Source organism: Puma concolor, chromosome D1 (assembly GCF_028749965.1).
Source record: "Puma concolor isolate L17-30 chromosome D1, mPumCon1.1.hap2, whole genome shotgun sequence".
NCBI lineage: Eukaryota > Metazoa > Chordata > Mammalia > Carnivora > Felidae > Puma > Puma concolor.
In genome coordinates, this window is record NC_141676.1 from 50,881,044 (window position 1) to 50,903,439 (window position 22,396).

Here is a 22,396-nt window from a genome sequence, read left to right on the forward strand (position 1 = left end):
CCTGTTGAAATATTTTGGGTATATTGGGTTAAACAAAATGGACTAAATGAAAACTTCACCCATTTTTCACCTTTTTAATGTGGCTACTAGAAAATTTTAAATTGCATACGTGACTATCCAATTTCTATTGGATAGTGTTGTGTTTTAACAAAATGTTGACCTTTCTTGTCCCTTGTCATATTCTCTCCCATTCTCCTTAGTCTTGTAGTTGATACACTTTATCTCCTTATTTTCATTTTTGTGAGGTGTCTGGGGGAAGCAAAGATAAATGGATGTGTTCCATCTGCCATGTTGAACTGGAAGTTATATCCAAGCCTCTCACAATCTAGCTCCTGCTTATATTTGTAGTCTTATCACTTTATATTGTCAGCAACCCTGTGGCTCAGCCAAAATGAATCACTAGCAATTCTTGGAACACACACAGGCTTTCATGCCTTTGCCTTCTTTGCATCCTTTGCCTGAATACTCTAAATCCTCCCACCTGTCTAGTGACTTATTTTTCAAAAACACACTCGAATTTCACGTACTTTGAGGAGCTTGTCTTGACCCTCTCCTTCCAGTTGAGCTGACTACTCCAGAAAATGCAGAAAATATTCTGCATAGATACCTATCCCATAAGGAAACCCATCTTATACTCTGGAGTGCCATTTCCGGATTTGATACATCAGAAGAACTGAATGTTCATAAAATGCTTATTCATTTAGCTAATAAACATTAAATAATAAAGACAGTAATGGAGGACTGTGGGAATGCAGAGGAAGGAGAAGCTGAGTGGAAAAGTTTCACGAAGAGAGTGGTTTTTTTTGTTTTTGTTTTTTTTTTTTTTTTCAGTTGTTCTATAGAGAAGTATTCACCCGGTGGAGATGGCGTTAGGAATTTTCCAGGCAGAGGGAACAGGACAAGCTAAGGCACCCGGAAAGCAAGGAATATGCTGCGGAAAGAGCAAATGATCTAGTTTGGATGTTTGGATGCAGCACTGTTAAGACCAAATCATTCAGAGCTTTCAGGGCATAGAAACCAGTCGGGTGGCTGTGCCAAGGATAAAGAGGCGTTCTTGAAAGGTTTTACGCTGTGGAGGGGGATCATTAGGCGTGCGTTTCAGCATTCGCTCCTTTGGCTACAGACTGAGAACAGCTGTGAGCAATGGGAGCTGCCTTCGGTAAGGGGACGGACCGACGGACGGACGCAGCCACGCAGTGAGCGGGATGCGCAGAAGGCCGGGACCGCCAATGCCCCGGGTCCGAAGGACGCGCCCCTGGGCGTGGGACGTGGAGAGGGAGGAGTTTCCAGTTGGCAAAGACGGGAGGCCGCGGGTGCGACTACGGAGGCCGCGACCGCGGTGCGGGGGCCTGGCGCACTTGTCCCTCGCGCGTCGCCGTCCGCGCAGCCCCGGTTCGGTCGGAGGAGGCCGCCGGCGCTGCGGTTCCGGTTCCGGCTGGCGTCGGCACCTGTGGCGAGGGCGGTGGCCATGGCGTACTCCACCGTGCAGAGGGTGGCCCTGGCCTCGGGGCTCGTCCTGGCTGTGTCGCTGCTGCTGCCCAAGGCCTTCCTGTCCCGTGGAAAGCGGCAGGAGCCGCCGCCGGCGCCGGAAGGTGAGCAACCGGGCTAGCTTCCCCTCAGTCTGCGAAGAGCACTGCTGCACTGAGGGGTGCTCCAGGTCTCCTCGAAAGGGCTAGAGAGGGCGGACCTGGCGGCGTTTGGGAGGTGCCAAGCCCCTGCGGGTCCCTTGGCGTCAGCGGACGACTCCTCCCGCTCTCTGGTCCCTTCGACCTCCTGACGCAGGAAGGGCCGGGAGTGCTGGCGTTCGCGCGCGCCTGGGCACCCTCTCGGTGGCCCGTCGCACACCCGTTCGAAGCTTTCCCCCTTGCCCTCACTGCCTTAACCCAGCTGTCGCCATCTGCCCAGGTGCTTTGAGTCAGGAGGGCTTCCACTTGCATTCCCCTCTCGGGGGTTTCCGTGTGCTTTCTGTCGTGCTTTTACATAAAGTCAATTGATATCGGTGTGGTTAGCCTTAAGTCGTTGTGTACTTCCACCGCACCGCTTGAGCCTGTTTTTGTGCCTTTTTAAGTATAATTTGAAATTTTTAACTCAAATTTCAGTTACTGAGATGAACAGATTACTACTTTCCCCTTACTTAAATTGTTTGGTAATCCTTTGTTATTGGCATGATCTTTTGTGGTGTTTACAAACCCACCGTGTTGGTTGCTTTCAGGGGCTTTTCCATAATGACTGTAAAGGGATGGATGTCCAGGTTGAGAGAAGGGACTAGAACAGTTCTCTGTAGGTCTTGAAGTTCTAGGAACTTTCTCCTGTAAATAATCTCTGTAATACCCTTGAGGATGGTTTTATAGTCTCCAGACACTTGCACTAATATTCAGCCCTTGGTGATTGGACAGCTCCTTTTGAACTGAGATCCACTTCCCTGTTATTTGTGCACACTGACTATATAGTTCCACTCTCTTGCATATCATAAATTAGAAATACTATAGAATGCAAAGCACTAAATTCTAGGGGTGGAGGACAGATTGAACCCAGAATTCTCTTGATAGAATTTGCTTGATAAACTTTATGCTTGTAAAACTATCTACCTGGAAGAGACTTCCAAAAAATTATCACATTATTTTTTTTCTTTCTATCTTGTTACAAAATCCTAAAGGTTTTGCTCACTTTGTCTAATGATCCTGTCTTGTCTGCCTTGAAGATTAATTCATGATGATCTTGAGCAGTAAAGATTCTTCTAAAATGGTATTTCACTGAACTGAATTCCATTATGCTGAATTATCTTGAATAAGTTCCATTGAATGTGAGTGGGAGATCCTCTTATACATGTTGTGGAGAGATTAAATGTGGCTCTTTCCCTTGAGAACTCAAGAGCTGATATTCAATGTTGTCATCTTAGAGATGAGAACACTTTCTGTTCTCCTTATTCCCTGGAATGTTCTTACCTCACCTTCCTTCTCCTTACTCAAGTTTCAGCTCAAATGTAATCTCCTCAGAGAGACTCTCCCTAGCTAAGACAACTCCACCCGAATCACTTCCTAGTCCTTCATGTTGTTTTATTTTCCTTTTTGAAGGAATTACTATATGGTATGAAATGTTCTTATTTGTTTACTCACTTTTTTTCTGTTTCTACTTTCGAGTATGTAAGCTTCATGAAGGCGGGGACTTTGTCTTGTCTACCACTAACTACTTCATTTAGCATTTAGCTAAAATGGCAGTCAATAAATAACGTGAATAAGTTAAGTTCATGAAGCTACTAATATTGTGAATTCTCTTTTTGCATTAGTTACTAAGAGTATAATCTAGGCAAAAACTTACCTTGAATGATCTAGGTCAGTAACTGAAATTTTGCTAACTAAAACCTCTGCCCTTTTATGGACCTAGAGGGTATTATGCTAAGTGAAATAAGTCAGGAAGACAAATACCATATAATTTCAACTATATGTGAAATGGAATCTAAAACATTAAACAAATGAGCAAACAGAAACAGACCCATAAACCTAGAGAACAAACTGATGATCCCCAAATGGGAGGGGTGGGGGAGGGAATGGGCAAAACAGATGAAGAGGAGTGGGAGGTACAGGCCTCCAGTTTTTAAATTAATAAGTCACAGGATGAAAGTACAGCACAGGTGTTATAGCCAATGGTGTCACAGGGCTGTGCAGTACAGATGATAGCTGCACTTGTGAGCATAATGTATAGAGTTGTGGAATTACATTAGTTTCAGGTGTATGACATAGTAACATTGTATGTCAACTAGACTTCAAAAAAAAATTAATTAAAATCCTCACACCGGTATGTCACATTTTTCAACGTTTATTTATTTTTGGGACCGAGAGAGACAGAGCATGAACGGGGGAGGGGCAGAGAGAGAGGGAGACACAGAATCGGAAACAGGCTCCAGGCTCTGAGCCATCAGCCCAGAGCCTGACGTGGGGCTCAAACTCCCGGACCGCGAGATCGTGACCTGGCTGAAGTTGGACGCTTAACCGACTGCGCCACCCAGGCGCCCCATGTCACATTTTTAAAATAGTGATTTCAGGGTGCCTGATTGGCTCGGTCCCTTCAGTGTCTGACGCTTGATTTTTGGCTCAGGTCATGGTCTCCTAGTTTGTGGGTTCGAGCCCCATGTTGGGATTTGTGCTGACAGCATTGAGCTTGTGTGGGATTCTCTCTCTCCTCTCTTTGCCCCTTCTTTGCGTGCTTGTGTGAGCACACCTGCTCTCTCTCAACATAAATAGACATTAAAAAAGTAAAAATAGCCATTGCTATTGGTGATAATGCTGCTGTTAACATTGGAGTGCATGTACCCCTCTGAATCTGTATTTTTGTATCCTTGGGGTAAATACCTAGTAGTAAAATTGCCGGGTCATAGGGTAGTTCTATTTTTAGTTTCTTGAAGAACCTCCATACTGTCCTCCAGAGTGGCTGCACCAGTTTGCATTCCCAGTAGCAGTGCAAGAGGGTTCCCCTTTCTCCACATCCTCACCAATACTTGTTGTTCTTTGTGTTAATCTTAGCCATTCTGACAGGTGTGAAGTGATATGTTACTATGATTTTGATTTGTATTTCCCTGATGATGGGTGTTGTTGAGCATCTTTTTATGTGTCTCTTAGCCAGCTGGATGTCTTCTTTGAAAGAGTGTCTATTCATGTGTTTTACCATTTCTTAACTGGGTCCATTTTGTTTGTTTTTTGGGTGTTGAGTTTGAGAAGTTATGGATTTTGGATACTAATCTTTTACCAGATGTGCTGTTTGCAAATATTTTCTCCCATTCTGTAGGCTGCCTTTTAGTTTTGTTGATTGTTTCCTTTGCTGTGCAGAAGCTTTTCATCTTTGTGGATTTTTTAATGTTTATTTTTGAGAGAGCATGAGCAGGGGAGGGGCAGAGAGAGAGGGGAACAGAGGATCTGAAGAGGGCTCTGCGCTGGCAGCAGTGAGCCCCATGCAGGGCTCAAACTCATGAACCATGAGATCATGACCTGAGCCAAAGTCAGATGCTCAACTGGCTGAGCCACCCAGGTACCCCCAGAATCTTTAATCTTGATGAAGTCCCAGTCGTTCATGTTTGCTTTTGTTTTCCTTGCCTTCAGTGATGTGTCTAGTAAGAATTTGCTCTGACCGAGATCACAGGTTGCTGCCTTTGTTCTCCACTAGGATTTTGATGGTTTCCTGTCTTATGTTTAGGTCTTTCGTCCATTTTGAGTTTATTTTTGTGTATAGTGTAAGAAAGTGGTCCAGTGTGTCTTCTGCATGTCGCTGTCCAGTTTTCCCAACACTGTTTGCTGAAGAGACTGCTTTGTTGAAGATGAGTTGACCCTATGGTTGTGGGTCCATTTCTGGGTTTTCCATTCTGTTCCATTGATCTATATGTCTGTTTTTCTGCCAGAACCATACTGTCTTGATGACTACAGCTTTATAATATAGCTTGAAATCTGGAATCATGATACTTCTAGTTTTATTTTTTTCAGAATTGCTGTGGCTATTCAGGGTCTTTTGTGCTTCCATACAAATTTTAGGATTGTTTGATCTAGCTCTGTGAAGAATGCTGGTGGTACAGGTATTTTGATAGGGATTGCATTAAATGTGTAGATTGCTTTGGGTAGTATAGACATTTTAACAGTGTTCTTCCAATCCATGAGCATGGAATGTTTTTCCATTTCTTTGTGTCCTCTTCAGTATCTTTCACAAGTTTTCTATAGCTTCCAGAGTACAGATTTTTTTTTTTTTTTTTTTTTTTTTTTTTTTTGCCTCTTTAGTTAGGTTTATTCCTAACTATCTTCTTGTTTTGGGCACAGTTGTAAATGGGATTGGTTCCTTGATTCCCTTTTCTGCTGCTTCATTACTGGTGTATAGAAATGCAACAGATTTCTGCACAGTTGATGTTATATCCTATGACTTTGCTGAATTCATCTATTCTAGCAATTTTTTGGTGGAGTCTTTTGGGTTTTCTACATAGAGTATCACATTGTCTGCAGAGTGAAAGTGACTTCTTCCTTGCCAATTTGTACGTCCTTTATTTCTTTTTGTTGTCTGATTGCTGAGGCTAAGACATTCAGTACTATATTAAATGGTAATGGTGAGAATGGGTATCCTTGTCTTGTTCCTGATAGTAGGAGAGAGGCTCTGTTTTTCCCCTTTAAGGATATTAGCTGTGGGTCTTTGGTATATGGTCTTTATGATATTGAGGTATGTTGTATCTATCCCTACTTTGTTGAGGGTTTTTATCAAGAATGGATGCTCAAACTTTCTGCTGTCAGTGTGGAGCTGGCTTAGGATCCTCTGTCCCCCAGTCTCTCTGCCCCTCCTCTCTGCTTGTGCACTTGCTCTCAAAATTAAACATTAAAGAATTCATGGGGCACTTGGGTGGCTCAGTTGGTTAAGCGTCTGAGTTCGGCTCTGGTCATGGTCTCATGGTTCATGAGTTCAAGCCCAGCATTGGGCTCTGTGCTGACAGTGCAGAGCCTGGAGCCTGCTTCAGATTCTGTGTCTCCCTCTCTCTCTCTCTGTGCCCCTCCCTCGCTCACGCTCTGTCTCTCTCACTCTCTCAAAAATATTTAAAAAAAAAAATCATGCTATATTTTTTTCAAATTCTTTTTCTGCATCTATTGACAGGATCATATGGTTCTTATCCTTTTATTAATGTGTATCATGTTGATTGATTTGCTAATATTGAACCAGCCCTGCAGCCCAGGAATAAATCCCACTTGATTATGGTGAATAATTCTTTGTCATGATAAGCACTGGATGTTGTATCTAAGTAATGAATCACTGAATTCTACTTCTGAATCCAATATTGCACTGTGTGTTAACTAAAATATAAAAAAACCAAAGTAAAAATTAAATAAAAAGGAAAAAAAGACAAACCACAAAACAGACTCTTACTATAGAGAACAAACAGATGGTTACCAGAGGAGAGGTAGGTTGGGGGATGGGTGAAATAGATGAAGGGCATTAAAGACCACATTTTTTTTAATGCTTATTTATTTAGAGAGTGTGGGTGCATGTGCACACAAGTGGGGGAGAGGCAGAGAGAGAGAGAGAGTGTTAGAATCCCAAGCAGGCTCTGTGTTGCCAGCGTGGAGGCTGACGCAGGGCTCAATCCCATGAACTGTGAGATCATCCCCTGAACCAAAACCAAGAGTCAGATACTCCACCAACTGAACCACCCAGACACCCCAAGACTACACTTTTGATGAGCATTGAGTAATACATGGAATTGTTGAATCATTAAATTGCACACCTGAAACTAATATAACACTGTATGTTTACTGGGATTAAATTTTTTTAATTAAAATCTTGTTAATGTTTATTTTTGAGAAAGAGAGTGTGAGCAGGGGACGGGCAGAGAGAGAGGGGGACACAGAATCCGAAGTAGAATCCAAAGCCTCTCGAATCTGAGCTGTAAACATAGAGCCTGATGCAGGGTTTGAACCCACAAACCATGAGATCATGACCTGAGCCTAAGTCGGATGCTCAACTGACTGAGCCAACTAGGCACCCCTAAAATTTTTTAGAAAAAAAATAGCAATTCCTACCCATTTTGGGGTTACATACCCCTTTGAGAATCTGATGAAAGTTAGAGTTTCTCCCTAGAAAAATTCACATACTATTTACACATACATTCACAATTTGAGTGTCAATTCGGAGAATTCACAGAACCAAGAAACCTTTGTTTTAGAGAAAGACAACCCTGATTTTTGAAAATTCTTAAAACCCATCATTGTAACTTTCATTTCTGCCCATTGGAGTATGTGAAACAAGTACAGTCCCTTTTCCACATGACTGCTGTTTAGACCATCTTTTAGTAAATACTTATGATGTGCTCTTTCACTTCGTGTGTACACAGTGTACAGATAACTGTGGATTCTAAGAAAAATGAGCCAATTATCTGCCTGAGGAATGCACAGTTTAGTAGAGGTAAATGGACAATAAATAAGTGAAGAACAATATCAGTTGCATATACTCAAACACCTTGCAGGAAGCAGTGGGAACTCATGATTAGAATGATCAGTTTTATTGGGAACAGGAAAGGTATCCTAAAGCAGGAGATTTTCTTTTTTCCTAAGGGCTTTCTTAAGATAAAGTTCACATACAGTTCATCCACTTCAAGTGTACAGTTCAGTGATTTTTGTTCTATTCCGAGTTGTACAGCCATTACCACAATCAGTGTTAGAACATTTACTTTGTCATCCCCCCCCCCCCCCATCTCCATCATACTCTTTATCCATCACCCTCCAACACACCCCACTCTGCCTTCAGCCCTAGGCAACTTACTGTATGTATAAATTTTCCTGTTCTGGAAATTTCATATAAATGGAATCATACAATATGTGATCTTTTGTGATTGGCTTCTTTTGCTTAGCATAATGTTTTCAAGATTCATCTGTGTTGTAGCATGTAACAGTACTTCATGACTTTATGACCGAATAGTAGTCCATTTTGTGGATATGCTACATTTTGTTTATCCATTCATCCATTGATGGACATTTAGGTTATTTATGTATTTTTTTTATTATATACGTAATGCTGCTTTTAACATTTGAATATAAACTTTGATGTAGACATGTTTCCATTTTTCTTGGGTGTATACATTTGGGAAATATGAACATTTTAGTGTGTCTAGAACTAAAAGTGAATTTTTCCCCCTTTGGTCAAGTTAGCTAATGTACAGTGTAGTCTTGTAGTCTTGGCTTCAGGAGTAGATTCTGTGATTCATCACTTACATACAACACCCAGTGCTGATTCCAACAAGTGCCTTCCTCAGTGCCCATCACCCATTTTCCCCAACCTCATCAACCCTCAGTTTGTTCTCTGTATTTAAGAGTCTCTCTTATGGATTGCCTCACTCTGTTTTTAATCTTATTTTTCCTTCCCTTACCCTCTGGTCATCTGTTACGTTTCTCAGATTTCACCTGTGAATGAAATCATGTGATCTGTCATTCTCTAACTGACTTATTTCACTTAGCATAATGCCCTCCAGTTCTATCCACATTACTGCAAATGGCAAGATTCATTCTTTTTCATTGCCGAGTAGTATTCCATTGTATGTATATACCACATCTTTTTTTTCTCCATTTATCAGTCAATGAACATTTGGGCTCTTTCCATAATTTTGCCATGTTGATAGCGCTTCTATAAATATTGGGGTGCATGTGTCCCTTCGAATCAGCACTCCTGTATCCTTTAGATAGATTCCTAGTAGTGCTCTTGTTGGGTCATAGGGTAATTCCATTTTTAATTTTTTGAGGAACCTCCACACTGTTTTCCAGAGTGGCTGCACCAGTTTGCATTCCCACCAACAGTGCAAGAGGATTCTCTTTTCTCCACACCATCACCAACATCTGCTGTTTCTTGAGTTGTTAATTTTAGCCATTCTGACAGGTGTGAGGTGGTATCTCAGTGTGGTTTTGCTTTGTATTTCTCAGATGATGAGCGATGTTGAGCATGTTTTAATGGGTCTGTTGATCATCTGGGTGTCTTCTTTGGAAACGTGTCTATTCATGTCTTTTGCCCATTTCTTCACTAGATTATTTGTTTTTCAGATGTTGAGTTTGGTAAGTTCTTTATAGATTTGGGATACTAATGCTTTATCTAATATGTCATATGTCATTTGCAAATATCTTCTCCCATTCCTTCAGTTGGCTTTTAGTTTTGTTGATTGTTTCCTTTGTTGTGTTGAAGCTTTTTATCTTGATGAGGTCCCAGTGGTTCATTTTTGCTTTTATTTCTCTTGCCTTCAGAGATATGTCAAGTAAGAAGTTGCTGTACCCAGAGTCAAAGAGGTTGCTGCCTGTTTTCTCATGTAGGATTTTGATGGTTTCCTGTCTCACACTTAGGTATTTTATCCAATTTGAATTTATCTTTGTGTATAGCGTAAGAAAGTGGTCCAGTTTCATTCTTCTGCATGTTGCTTTCCAGTTCTCCCAGCACCATTTGCTAAAGAGAATGTCTTTTTCACTGCTTTGTTGAAGATTAGTTGGCCATATGTTTGTGGGTCCATTTCTGGGTTCTCTATTCCATTGGTCTCTGTGTCTGTTTTTGTGCTATTACCATACTGTCTTGATGCTTCCAGCTTTGTAATACAGGCGAAAGTCCAGAATTGTGATGCCTCCAGCTTTGGTTTTCTTTTTCAACATTACTTTGGCTATTCGGGGTCTTTTGTGGTTCCATACAAATTTTAGGATTGTTTGCTCTAGCTCTGTGAAGAATGCTGGTGCTATTTTGATTGGGATTGCATTGAATGTGTAGATTGCTTTGGGTAGTATCGACATTTTAACAATATTTGTTCTTCCAGTCCATGATCATAGAATGTTTTTCCATTTCTTTGTGTCATCTTCAATTTATTAAAAAATTTTTTAATGTTTATTTTTGAGATGGGGGGGCAAGGGGCAGAGAGAGATGGGGACACAGAGTCCAAAACAGGATCCAGGCTCAGAGCTGTCCACACAGAGCCTGATGCAGCGTTCGAACCCATGGACCATGAGATCAGGACCTGAGCTGAAGTCGGACACTTAACTAAGCCACTCAGGCACCCCTTCTTCAGTTTCTTTCATAAGCTTTCTATAGCTTTCAGCATACAGATTTTTTTTACCTCTTTGGTTAGGTTTCTTCCTAGGTATTTTATGGTCCTTGGTGCAATTATAAATGGGATTGATTCTTTGATATCTCTTTCAGTTGCTTCATTATTGGTGTAATTGCTGTATAGAAATGCAACCAATTTCTGTACATTGATTTTTATATCCTGCGACTTTGCTGAATTCATGTATCAGCTCTAGCAGTTTTTTGGTGGAGTCTTTCAGGTTTCCCACGTAGAGTATTATGTCATCTGCAAAGAGTGAAACTTTGACGACTTCTTTGCCAATTTGGATGCCTTTTATTTCATTTTATTATCTGATTGCTGAGGCTAGGACTTACAGCACTGTGTTAAACAACAGTGGTGCTGTCCTGTTCCTGATCTCAGGGGGAAAGCTCTCACTTTTTTCCCCATGGGGATGATATTAACTGTGGGCTTTTCATATATGGCTTTTATGATGTTAAGGTATGTTCCTTCCATCCTGACTTTCTTGAGGGTTTTTATTAAGAAAGGATGCTGTATTTTGTCAAATGCTTTTTCTGCATCTATTGACAGGATCATATGGTTCTTATCCTTTCTTCTATTAATGTGACGTACCACATTGATTCATGAATATTGAACCAGCCCTGCAGCCCAGGAATGAATCCACTTGATCGTGGTGAATAATTGTTTGATACACTGTTGAGTTCGATTTGCTAGTATTTTGTTGAGATTTTTGCATCCATGTTCATTAGGGATATTGGCCTGTAATTCTCCTTTTTAGTCGGGTCTCTGTCTGGTTTGGGAATCGAGGTAATGCTGGCTTCATAGGAGTCTGGAAGCTTTCCTTCCATTTCTGTTTTTTGGAGCAGCTTGAGAAGGATAGGCATGAACTCTGCTTTAAATGTCTGGTAGAATTCCCCTTGGAAGCCATCTAGCCCAGGACTCTTATTTGTTGGAGATTTTTGATAACTGATTCAATTTCTTTGCTGGTTATGGGTCTGTTCAAATTTTCTGTTTCTTCCTATTTGAGTTTTGGTAGTGTGTGGGTGTCTAGGAATTTATCCACTTCTTCCAGATTGTCCAGTTTGTTGGTATATAATTTTTCATAGTATTCTGTAATAATTGTTTGTATTTCTGTGGTGTTGGTTGTGAGCTCTCCTCTTTCTTTTGTGATCTTATATATTTGAGTTATCTCTCTTTTCTTTTTGAGAAGTCTGGCTAGGAGTTTGTCAGTTTTGTTTATTCTTTCAAAAAACCAGCTCTTAGATTCATTGATCTTTGCTACCTTTTTTTTTTTTTTTTTTGGATTCTATATTGTTTATTTCTAATCTTTATTCTCTTCTGCTGGCTTTGGGCTTTCTTTGCTGCTGCCTTTGTAGTTCCTTTAGGTGTGAGATTAGGTGGTGTATTTGGGACCTTTCTTGCTTCTTGAGAAAGGCCTGAATTGCAATATATTTTCGTCTCTGGACTGCCTTTGCTGCATCCCAAAGGATTTGGACTGTCATATTTTCATTTCATTTGCTTCCATATATTTTTTTAATTTCTTCTTTAATTTCCTGTTTAACCCATTCATTCTTTAGTAGGATGTTCTTTAACCTCCATGTATTTGGGGGCTTTCCAGACTTTTTCTTGTGGTTGATTTCAAGTTTCATTCATAGTGTTGTGATTAAAATATGCATGGTATGATTTCAACCCTTTTATATTTGTTGAGGGCTATTTTGTGACCTAGTATGCGATCTCTTTTGGAGAATGTTCAATGTGTATTCTGCTTTGGGTTGAAAAGTTCTGAATATATCTGTTGTGTCCATCTGGTCCAATGTGTCATTCAGAGCTGTTATTTCCTTATTGATTTTTCTGCCTACATGATCAGTCTATTGCTGTAAGTGGCAATCACTGTATTATATATATATTTATGTTTGTGATTAGTTGATTTATATTTGGGTGTTTCATGTTGGGGGCATAAACATTTACGATTGTTGGCTCCTCTTGATGGATAGACCCCCTAATTATGGTATAATGCCCTTCTTCATCTCTTGTTACAGTCTTTGTTTTAAAATCTAGTTTGTCTGGGGCACCTGGGTGGCTCAGTCAGTTAAGCATCTGACTTCAACTTGGGTCATGATCTCACAGTTCATGAGTTTGAGCCCTGTGTTGGGCTCTGTGCTGATAGTTCAGAGCCTGGAGCCTGCTTTGGATTCTGTTTCTCCTCCTCTCTTTGCCCCTCCCCCACTCATGCTTTGTCTCTCTCACTCTCTCAAAAACATAAACCTTAGAAAAAATAAAATATAGTATGGCTACTCTTGTTTTCTTTTGATGCCCAGTAACATTATAGATGGTTCTCCATCCCCTCACTTTGAATCTGCAGGTGTCCTCAGGTCTAAAATGAGTATCCATTCTTAAGCTCTTTTGTCTTTTGATTGGGGCATTTAGTCCATTTATGTTCAGAGTGATTATTGAAAGATACGAATTTAGTGTCATTGTGTTATCTGTAGGTTTTGTGCTTGTTTTGATGTTCCTGGTCCTTTGTAGTCTTTGCTGCTTTCCGCTCACAGAGTCCCCCCTTACCTGCAAGACTGGTTTAGTGGTCATGAACTCCTTTAGTTTTTGTTTGTCTGGGAAAGCCTTTATCTCTCCTTCTATTCTGAATGACAGCCTTGCTGGATAAGGATTTTTGGCTGTATATTTTTCCTATTCAGCACATTGAATATTTCCTGCCATTCCCTTCTAGCCTGCCAAGTTTCAATGGACAGGTCTGCTACTTCCCTTATGTGTCTACCCTTGTAGGTTAAGGTCCATTTATCCCAAGCTGCTTTCAGAATTCTCTCTTTATCTTTGTATTTTGCCTCTTGGACTTGGATGCCTGTTTCCTTCTCTGCATTAGGGAAGTTCTCAGATATAATTTGTTCAAATAAACTTTCTGCCCCTTTTTCTCTTCTTCTTCTGGAACTCTTATGATAATGGATACTATTTTGTTTCATTGAATCACTTAGGTCTTTAAAATTCTCCCCTTGTGGTCTAATCATTTCCTTTCCCTCTTTTTTTCAGCTTCATTATTTTCCTTAATTTTATCTTTTACTTCATCTATTCTCTCCTTTTGCTTCTTCCATCCTTGCTGTCACTGCATCAAGTTTATTTTGTAACTCATTTACAACATTTCTTGATTCATCATGACTTTCTTCCTTGATGTCTGCAGCAGTAGATTCTCTGGTGCCTTCTATGCTTTTTTTCAAGCCCAGCTATTAGTCTTAAGACTATTATTCTAAATTCTTGTTCAGATTTATTGTTTATATTTGTTTTGAGCAATTCTCTGGCTGTCCTTTCTTCCTGGAATTTCTTTGAGGGGAATTCTTCCATTTTGTCATTTTTGGATAGGATTCTGTCTTCTCTGTATTTTAATAGCTTGTTATGTGTCCTGCACCTGTGAGTATTATTATATTAAAAAGGGATCATACATTGTCCAAGGCCTGGCCCTTCAGGAAGTGTTTTTGGAGTGTATGACATGCTCTCTGTGTAGTTGGGTGCTCTATCCCACTGGTCAGTCCTCTATAATGCTCTTCCTTGTAGTGGTGGATTATTTGGACCTTCCACCAGGTGTGCTTTGATTTGTTCATTGAAGTAACCCTAGAAAAAAGGAAAGGGCAGGGAATCTGATCTCATACAAAGAGAAAAATGAAAGGGGCAAAAAAAAAAAAAAAAAAAAAAAAAAGAGACCAAGCAGAGAATCAAACAATCTATAAGGCTTAATCCAGAGAGAGAGAAAGGAAAATAAAGAAGATATAGAAAAGGTGTAAAAAGAATAGAGTAATGCCTGATTAAGCAAACGAAACAGAGAAAGAAAGAAAGAAAGAAAGAAAGAAAGAAAGAAAGAAAGAAAGAAAGAAATATATATAAAGAATTGACCAAAAGTCAAATCAGAAACTGTGAGCCTGATTTGCAAAGGAAAAAAAGAGGGTAGAAAGGAGAAGAGAAGGAAGGAAACGGGGAGGGGGAGGAACAACAGACTAACACACAAGACCGTGGGATAGGTGTCTGTTGGTGCCTTGGACTGGTGGCTGTGCTGGTCCGGAGGTGAGGCCGTCTGGTTGGCTCAGTCTCACTCCAGTAGGTAAGCAGTTGCCGGCACAGAGGGGTGGGATTTGGTGTAAGTGGGTCCCGGCTCCACTAGGGGCCGCTGTCCTGTTCCCTGAAGCCCCACCTTGTTGGTGAAAATGGCAACAACTCAATTTCACCTCCCCCAGCCAGGGTCCCAAACCATGCTGTTCAGGCAGCCCACACGGAGTAGTACAGGCAGTCACCTTGCCCTGCTCCTCAGTCTCCTGTGCCTCCTAGACATTCAGCTGGGACTCAAAACCGGATGTCTTAAGGGGCTCTGCACTGAATAGATTCTGTTCTGGTGTAATACCACTCTGCCCTGCCGATAAAGGGCCTTTGGCGCCTTGTGTGTGGGGGGTGGGGCGGACGGGCAATAAACCCTCTTCCCACAATACTCAAGGGAGGGAGGGGACTGTTCTCTCCCAGTGTGCCCTTGAGATTGCTACAGCGCCCCAGGGCTGGCCCCTGTCCCCTGTCCCCCAGGTACGCACACACATCGATGGCTCCAGTCCAGAGAAAGTCATGCACTTTTTTTTTTTAATTTTTTTTTTCAACGTTTTTATTTATTTTTGGGACAGAGAGAGACAGAGCATGAACGGGGGAGGGGCAGAGAGAGAGGGAGACACAGAATCGGAAACAGGCTCCAGGCTCCGAGCCATCAGCCCAGAGCCTGACGTGGGGCTCGAACTCACGGACCGTGAGATCGTGACCTGGCTGAAGCCGGACGCTTAACCGACTGCGCCACCCAGGCGCCCCAAGTCATGCACTTTTGAAAACTGATCTTCAGCATCTAAGGCTGTTGGCAAAGTAGAAACTGGCACTCACTGTGTTTCTTGTTCCTGAGTCTGTGGTCTGAAGAGGTTTTCCTCTTCTCCTAACACAACTGCAATCCACAGCCTTTCTCTCTCTCTCCCTTTTGTCTCTCCACAGAAGCAATTCCCTCCCCTCCATGCCTACACTATTTAATCTCCCCCAGTTTGCATACATGCACCTCTGTCCTGCTAAACTGTTCCCTCCACCTGGGGAGATTTTTCTGTCACTCCACAGCTTGATTTCCTGGATGTTCCAAGTGTTCTGACCCTTTATGGCTGTGTTTGAGGGACAAGAGACATCCTGGTACCCCTACTTCTTCTCCACCATCTAAACTTCTCCTCTGAAATATTTGGGTCATATAATTTCTCTATTTTCAACCTTTTGAGGAACTGCTAAACTATTTTCCAAAGAGACTTGCACCATCTAACATTCTTTCCAGCAGTGTATAAGCATTCTAGTTTCTCCATATCTTGCCAACACTTGTTATTGTCTGCCTTTTTTTAAATGTTTATTTTATTTTAGAGTGTGAGCAGCAGACAGGCAGAGAGGGAGGTGGAGGATCTGAAGCAGACTCTGCTGACAGCAGAGAGCCCAGTGCAGGACTTGAACCCACAAACTGGGATCATGACCTGAGCTGAAGTCGGACACCTAACTGATGGAGCCACCCAGGTGCCCTCTTTTTGATTATAGCCGTCCTAGTGGGTGTGAAGTGATATCTCACTGTGGTTTTATTTGCATTTCCCTAATGACTAAGGACATTGAGCATCCTTTTGTGTGTTTACTAGCTTTTTGTATATCATCTTTGGAGAAATGTCTTACTCAGATCTTATACCCATTTTTAAACTGAGTTACTTTTTATTGTGGAGTGTTAAGCATTCTTTAGATAAAAATCAGTTATCAGATACATAATTTGAAAACATTTTCTCTCATTGGGTTGTCTTTGATTTCTTGCTGGTGTCTTTTTAAGAAGAAAAGTTTTTCATTTTGATGAGAGATGAGACTAGACATGTTAGCAGGGGCCACACTGAGAAGATTTTTTTTCTGCCATATTCAAGGAGTTAGGATTTTATTCTAAAAGTAGAAGAGGCCATTGTAAGTTTGTAAGTAGAAGAGAAACATCCAGTCTGGTTTTGGAAAGCACATCCTGGCCGCAGGAAAGGAGCTGCATTGTGAGGATTTCTTTAGGGAGAAGATAGTTGCAGAAGTCCAGTTGAGACAGTGTGAGCATCATTAAGTCAGTGTTGGTGAGTTCATCAGATAGAATATTCATGATAAAAGACAGAAAATTCAGCTTGAACTGTCTGAAGACAAAAAGGGGATTTACTGTGTTGTGTACATGAAGAGATTCTGTGTTAGAACTGGCCTTCAGTGTTGTTTGATCCAGAGATTGACATTCTCAAGTCTCCAGCCCTGATTTTCTGTGTCCCATTTCACTTCCAAGTTCCTTCTCAAGTCAGCTCTGTCCTGACTGCTCTCACAGGGTAGCAACAATGGTTGCAACAGTTCCATACATCACCTCTCAAATTCCATTGTCCAGAGAAAGAGGATGTCTTTTCTTTTAAACTCTTCCTTCACTCCCACCTCATTCTTTTTTTTTTTTTTTATTTTTTTTTTTTTCCAACGTTTATTTATTTTTGGGACAGAGAGAGACAGAGCATGAACGGGGGAGGGGCAGAGAGAGAGGGAGACACAGAATCGGAAACAGGCTCCAGGCTCTGAGCCATCAGCCCAGAGCCCGATGCGGGGCTCGAACTCACGGACCACGAGATCGTGACCTGGCTGAAGTCGGACGCTTAACCGACTGCGCCACCCAGGCGCCCCTCCCCACCTCATTCTTATCCCCGCCACCCTCGTTCTGTCCCATTAGTTCCAGCTAACCTATCCACCCATCTTAATGGCCTGAAGTAAGTTACTTGCAGTGCTTTGGGTAGAAAGAACATACTGATTAACCCCTCTGAAGTTGAGTGTGATTCCCAAAGGGATATAGAGGTACTGGAGGAAAGAGGAAATAGAGCAGGGGAGGCTGTTCCCATTGGGTGGGGAGGAGAACAATTTTTTTTTAAGTAGGCTTTACGCCCAATGCGGGGCCTGAACCCAGGACCATAAGATCAAGACTTGAACTGAGATCAAGAGTCAGCTGCTTAACTGACTGAGCCACCCAGGCACCCTGGGAGGAGAACAATTTTAAAAGCTGTTTTTATTTTTAGTATCTTTTATATTTCTCTGGTTTTTACTTTTATTTTTAACTTTATAATTGTAATTTATTTACCATTGTCAGAAATTTCAGTTGTTTCTTTTAAGAGCCATTTTTAGGTAGAAGTGGAAGGTGAGGGAGAAGGAGGCATCTTGGATTGGTCTCAGTTTATTGGCTTAGGTGATTAGACAGATGGTGATGCCCTTCACCAAAATAGGAATGGAGGAAAAGTAGATTAAAAGGGAAAGTTCAGGAATTTGAAGGCTAGCATCATGTCCCCTTCATCAGTCTTTTTTCCTATGTTGACATCTCTGGCTCCATCATCCATTCCTCATGTCACCTAGTTCTAGGTATCTCAACATCTCAGTGCCCTCTTAGAAGGCAAGTAATAGCAAATGGAAGCCCATTAGCTCATGGAAGAGCAACCTGTTGCCTCCCCCACCCTCCTTTAAAAAGCTCCCTACTACTTCTCTTAATGCATCCTAAGGATTGCTTTAGATTTTTGGCATTTTACTTGCTGACCTTGTGGTTTATTAGAATCCTAAACTTTTGGGGCGCCTGGGTGGCGCAGTCGATTAAGCGTCCGACTTCAGCCAGGTCACGATCTCACGGTCCGTGAGTTCGAGCCCCGCGTCAGGCTCTGGGCTGATGGCTCAGAACCTGGAGCCTGTTTCCGATTCTGTGTCTCCCTCTCTCTCTGCCCCTCCCCCGTTCATGCTCTGTCTCTCTCTGTCCCAAAAATAAATAAACGTTGAAAAAAAAATTAAAAAAAAAAAAAAAAAAAAGAATCCTAAACTTTTGTTATCATTATTGTTATTATTGTTTATTTTTAATTTTTTTTAACGTTTATTTATTTTTGAGACAGAGACAGAGCATGAATGGGGGAGGGGCAGAGAGAGAGGGAGACACAGAATCTGAAACAGGCTCCAGGCTCTGAGCCATCAGCACAGAGCCCGACGCGGGGCTGGAACTCACGGACCGCGAGATCGTGACCTGAGCCGAAGTCGGACGTTTAACCGACTGAGCCACCCAGGCGCCCCTGTTTGTTTATTTAGAGAGAGAGTGTGAACAAGGGGGCAGCAGAGGGAAAGGGAGAGAGAGAATCCCAAGCAGGCTCTGCACTGTCAGTGTGGGGCTCAAACTCACAAACCATGAGATCATGACCTGAGCCAAAACCAAGAGTTGGATGCTTAACTGAGTCACCCAGGCACCCCTCAGCTTTTTTTTTTTTTTTTTTTTTTTAAATGACTGCTGTTCATCTACTTTGTCCAATTTGTACTGTTCACTTTATGCTTTGGAACATGGGTGGGTAGGGTTAGCAGTCAGCCTCACTGTCTGCCCCTGGTCTCTCTGCTGCAGTTGCAGACACCCTAGAAGGCAGGGTTTCTCCATTTTTGCCTAGTTAAAAGGCTTGGCTGCTGGAACTGCGGGGGCACTGGTGTGGGGGTTATTTTTCCTTCTCCCCAGCACAGGATTCACTTTGCATTGGTGCTGGTCCTTGCTGGGGTTGTTTGCAGGGTATGGTGGGGCAGGAGCTGCTTTGGCGGATTGCCTGCTCAGGCTGTGCAGAGGAAGGTGGGGCCATGCATATGGAACTAGAAAAATAGGTGGAGAGTGTTAGTTAGTTTTTCCAAGCGTCTTGCTATCTATGCTTGGAGAGGAGAAGAGAAATGGCACATGTTAGCACTTATGTTGAAGTCTCCTGAAGATCCCTGCGCCTCCAGTATATGTTCTGAGGTTAGTAAATCTCCTTCACATACACCTCAGGCGCTTTTCAAACTGTTGTTTCTATGGTTTCTATGCTGTGTCTAAAGCCAGGTTATTCTGTCCCTTTGAGGGTGAGGACCCCATTTCCTATCTCCCCTCAGCTCTCCTGGAGTTAAGCCCATTGATTTTTAAAGTACCTGGAGTTAAACCCTGCTGATTTTAAAAGCTCTCTTAAGCCCTGCTGATATGCTGATATTTTTCAACGCCAGATATTTTGGGGACTCATCTTCCCAATGCAGGTCCCCAGTGCTTGGGGTGCCTGATGTGGGATTTGATCCTCTAGCTTCACCATGGGTTGTGTCCTTCTCATTTGTGGTTAGTCTTATCTGGGTTTGCTTCCCAGTTTCCTCTCTGCTCCTCTGACCCTTTTTGATGTGGTCTCCCTCTTCTCTACAATTAAATGTGAAAGTGCTGTTCTGTCAGTCTTTGGGTCATTTTCAGAGTTAGTTGCACAGTGTAGCTGTTATCTCAGTGTGTCCATGGGATGAAGTAAGTTCAGGATCCTCCTCCTCTGCCATCTTCCTCACAATCTCCAGAAGCATCCTTTTTAGAATCTAAATCTAGCCCAACAGTTACAACGTGCTCACTTCTCTACAGTTGAAAAACCCACCATGCACCTTTTGCAAACTGGGACAGTACACATCTACTCCATCTTTAAAAATGCCATTTTTATCAACGTAATTTCTTAAAATTTTAGTTTAGGAACTTTTTTGCAAGTTTTCCAGTCTTGGTAGAAATTATCTGGTGGATAGACCCATCCTCCTCACCCATCTGGGACTTTATTTTTGTCCTTAGGATTGTTAATTTTCTTTCATGTAATCCAAAATTCATTCCCTTTCATAGAGAATGTGGAAGCAAAATAGAATTTCAGAAGTTCTGCTTTCTCAGCATTAAATTTTATCAGGTAAATTGCCTTTTTTGGTCTAAAAGCACCCCTTTTGTTTTAGCTAGCCTTTTGGCAAATCTTAATTTATTTTGGACCTTGGCTGCCTCATGGGGCTCTTTATATCTTGCCACTTAGTCACTTCTGTGTCTTTCTGTTCATCTTTCTCTGTTGTTTTAGAAGAGCTACATGGACATCTGCTTTTTTCCCCCCCCTCTGCCTTTCCTATCTGCTTGAGAATTTTTGAAATGCCCAAGCAACAATGCATTTTAAGAATTTTACTCTTAGAAAGGGTCTGTCTCATGCCATGGAATTCTGTTTCTATTTTCAGAACTTAATTCTGCCTTCCTAGAGCCCGTGCTGCAGAACCCCTACTTTGCTGCCATGAATACTGAGTTGGCACAGTCCCTTTTTCCTACAGTTCTCTTTCCATTTCCCTAGCCAGTATCTTCTTTGGCCAAAGTACAGCTCCCCTACTCTCACCTTATGCACCTGTGTAACATGAAAATGTCAGCATGCCAGGTCAGGAACTTGTCAGCTATTCCAGTGTTAGCTTTCTGAGACTTCAGACAGGTGCCAGAGTAGTTGAAGTCCTCCAAGATGACAGTGTGCTGCTTCTACGCTAGAGTCGGTTTCAAGAGAGTCCTCACCACTTCCGTAGCTGGATCCTGTGGTGTTCCCATGATAATGTCCTGACATCTCTCCTCCTGACCCTGCCTGCCCATGTTTTCCAGTCATGACTCACTTTGAGTACTTATAAATAGGGTTCCTTACCAGTCCCTTTCCAGTAGCCCTGTTCCTATGAAATAACTTAGACTCTTCTGTCACCATATTTTCCTTGAGTGCTGCCCACTGAGTCTTGAGCTATCTGAGATTGAAAATATATACACATATATTTTATTATGTGTGTGTATATATATATATCACATACATGTATATTTATGTGTACATGTGTATATATACATATATAATATACATACATAATTCTCAAATTAGCTCTTTATGTTTTGGTATATAAGCTTAAGGACAAACATATTATTTTGGTCCCTTACCTTTTCTTTTCTTCTAATGAAACATTGAGAATCTTCTCTGAAGGAGCGCCCAAGAAGAGAGGAGACAATTTGAGAGCCTGTGAATGCCTGCAAATTGGGCACTTTTTCAAGTTCAGAAACTTCTAGGGGAGTGGGTATGGAGAACAGTGGTAGGTGTGGAGCACCTTTACTAGTTACCCTGATTGCCATTTTCCAGTCTCAAAACTAAAAAACATTCAGGATAATGAAGTACAAAATTATTTTCAACCCTGAGAGTAATAGTGCTGGGTCTGGAGATTCCAGTAAAGTTACTGGCAGGCACAGAAGTCTTTCAGATCAGTTCCACAAAGTGTACAGCATGCAAGACCCAGAGCTTACCCTTTAGGGGACCTGAGCATAAAGAAAACACTAGACTTTTCTTCAAGAAGTTCATAGTTTGTCCTTCAGCTACAGAGCACGAATGAATAATATTTGCAGTTAAATAAGTTGGATTTATTGTTGAAGTGCGGGAGAATGCATACCATGGGGGAGCATGCGGCATCACAGGAAGAGTGCTAGAAAAGCTTTATTATATGGGGCGCCTGGATGGCTCAGTCGGATAAGGATCCGACTTCAGCTCAGGTCATGATCTCACGGTTTGTGGGTTCGAGCCCCGCATCAGGCTCTGTGCTGACAGCTCAGAACCTGGATCCTGCTTCGGATTCTGTGTATCCCTCTTTCTCTCTGCCCCTCCCCACCCATGCTCACTTGCTCGCACACGCTCACTCTCTCTCAAAAATAAACACTAAAAAAAAATTTTTTTTTAAAAAAGAAAAGCTTTATTATAAGATGTGGGTGTGTGTTAGGTGATTTTGAAGAAGGTTTAAGGGTATGGGGCTTTGCTCTGCATTGGATGCCATCAGAAAATGGGGAAAATTCAGTGTCTGGATAGCTTAATAGAGTTTATCTAAAGGGAGAGCAGACCAGAGAAAGGCTACAGCTATAATTGGTGAAGAAGCAGCAGTCCTTCATTATCCAGGAATGGGGGCTATTGATATTTTTTTAGCTTGGATGGATGT

The 22,396-nt window shown here is 41.9% G+C and overlaps 1 protein-coding gene across 3 annotated transcripts in view; it reads left to right on the top strand.

The window, feature by feature from the left end:
• Positions 1 to 1,307: 1,307 nt before the first annotated feature.
• RIC3 (RIC3 acetylcholine receptor chaperone) overlaps positions 1,308 to 22,396 on the top strand; it is a 65,210-nt gene continuing 44,121 nt past the window's right edge. The window contains exon 1 of one of the 3 annotated variants that reach the window (XM_025928585.2): positions 1,308 to 1,592. In XM_025928585.2, the coding sequence (XP_025784370.1) occupies positions 1,469 to 1,592 (124 nt within the window). In that variant the 5' untranslated portion in view covers positions 1,308 to 1,468. The remainder of the gene's footprint in view (positions 1,593 to 22,396) is intronic. The other 2 variants (XM_086678056.1, XM_086678055.1) reach the window with 2 other exon arrangements.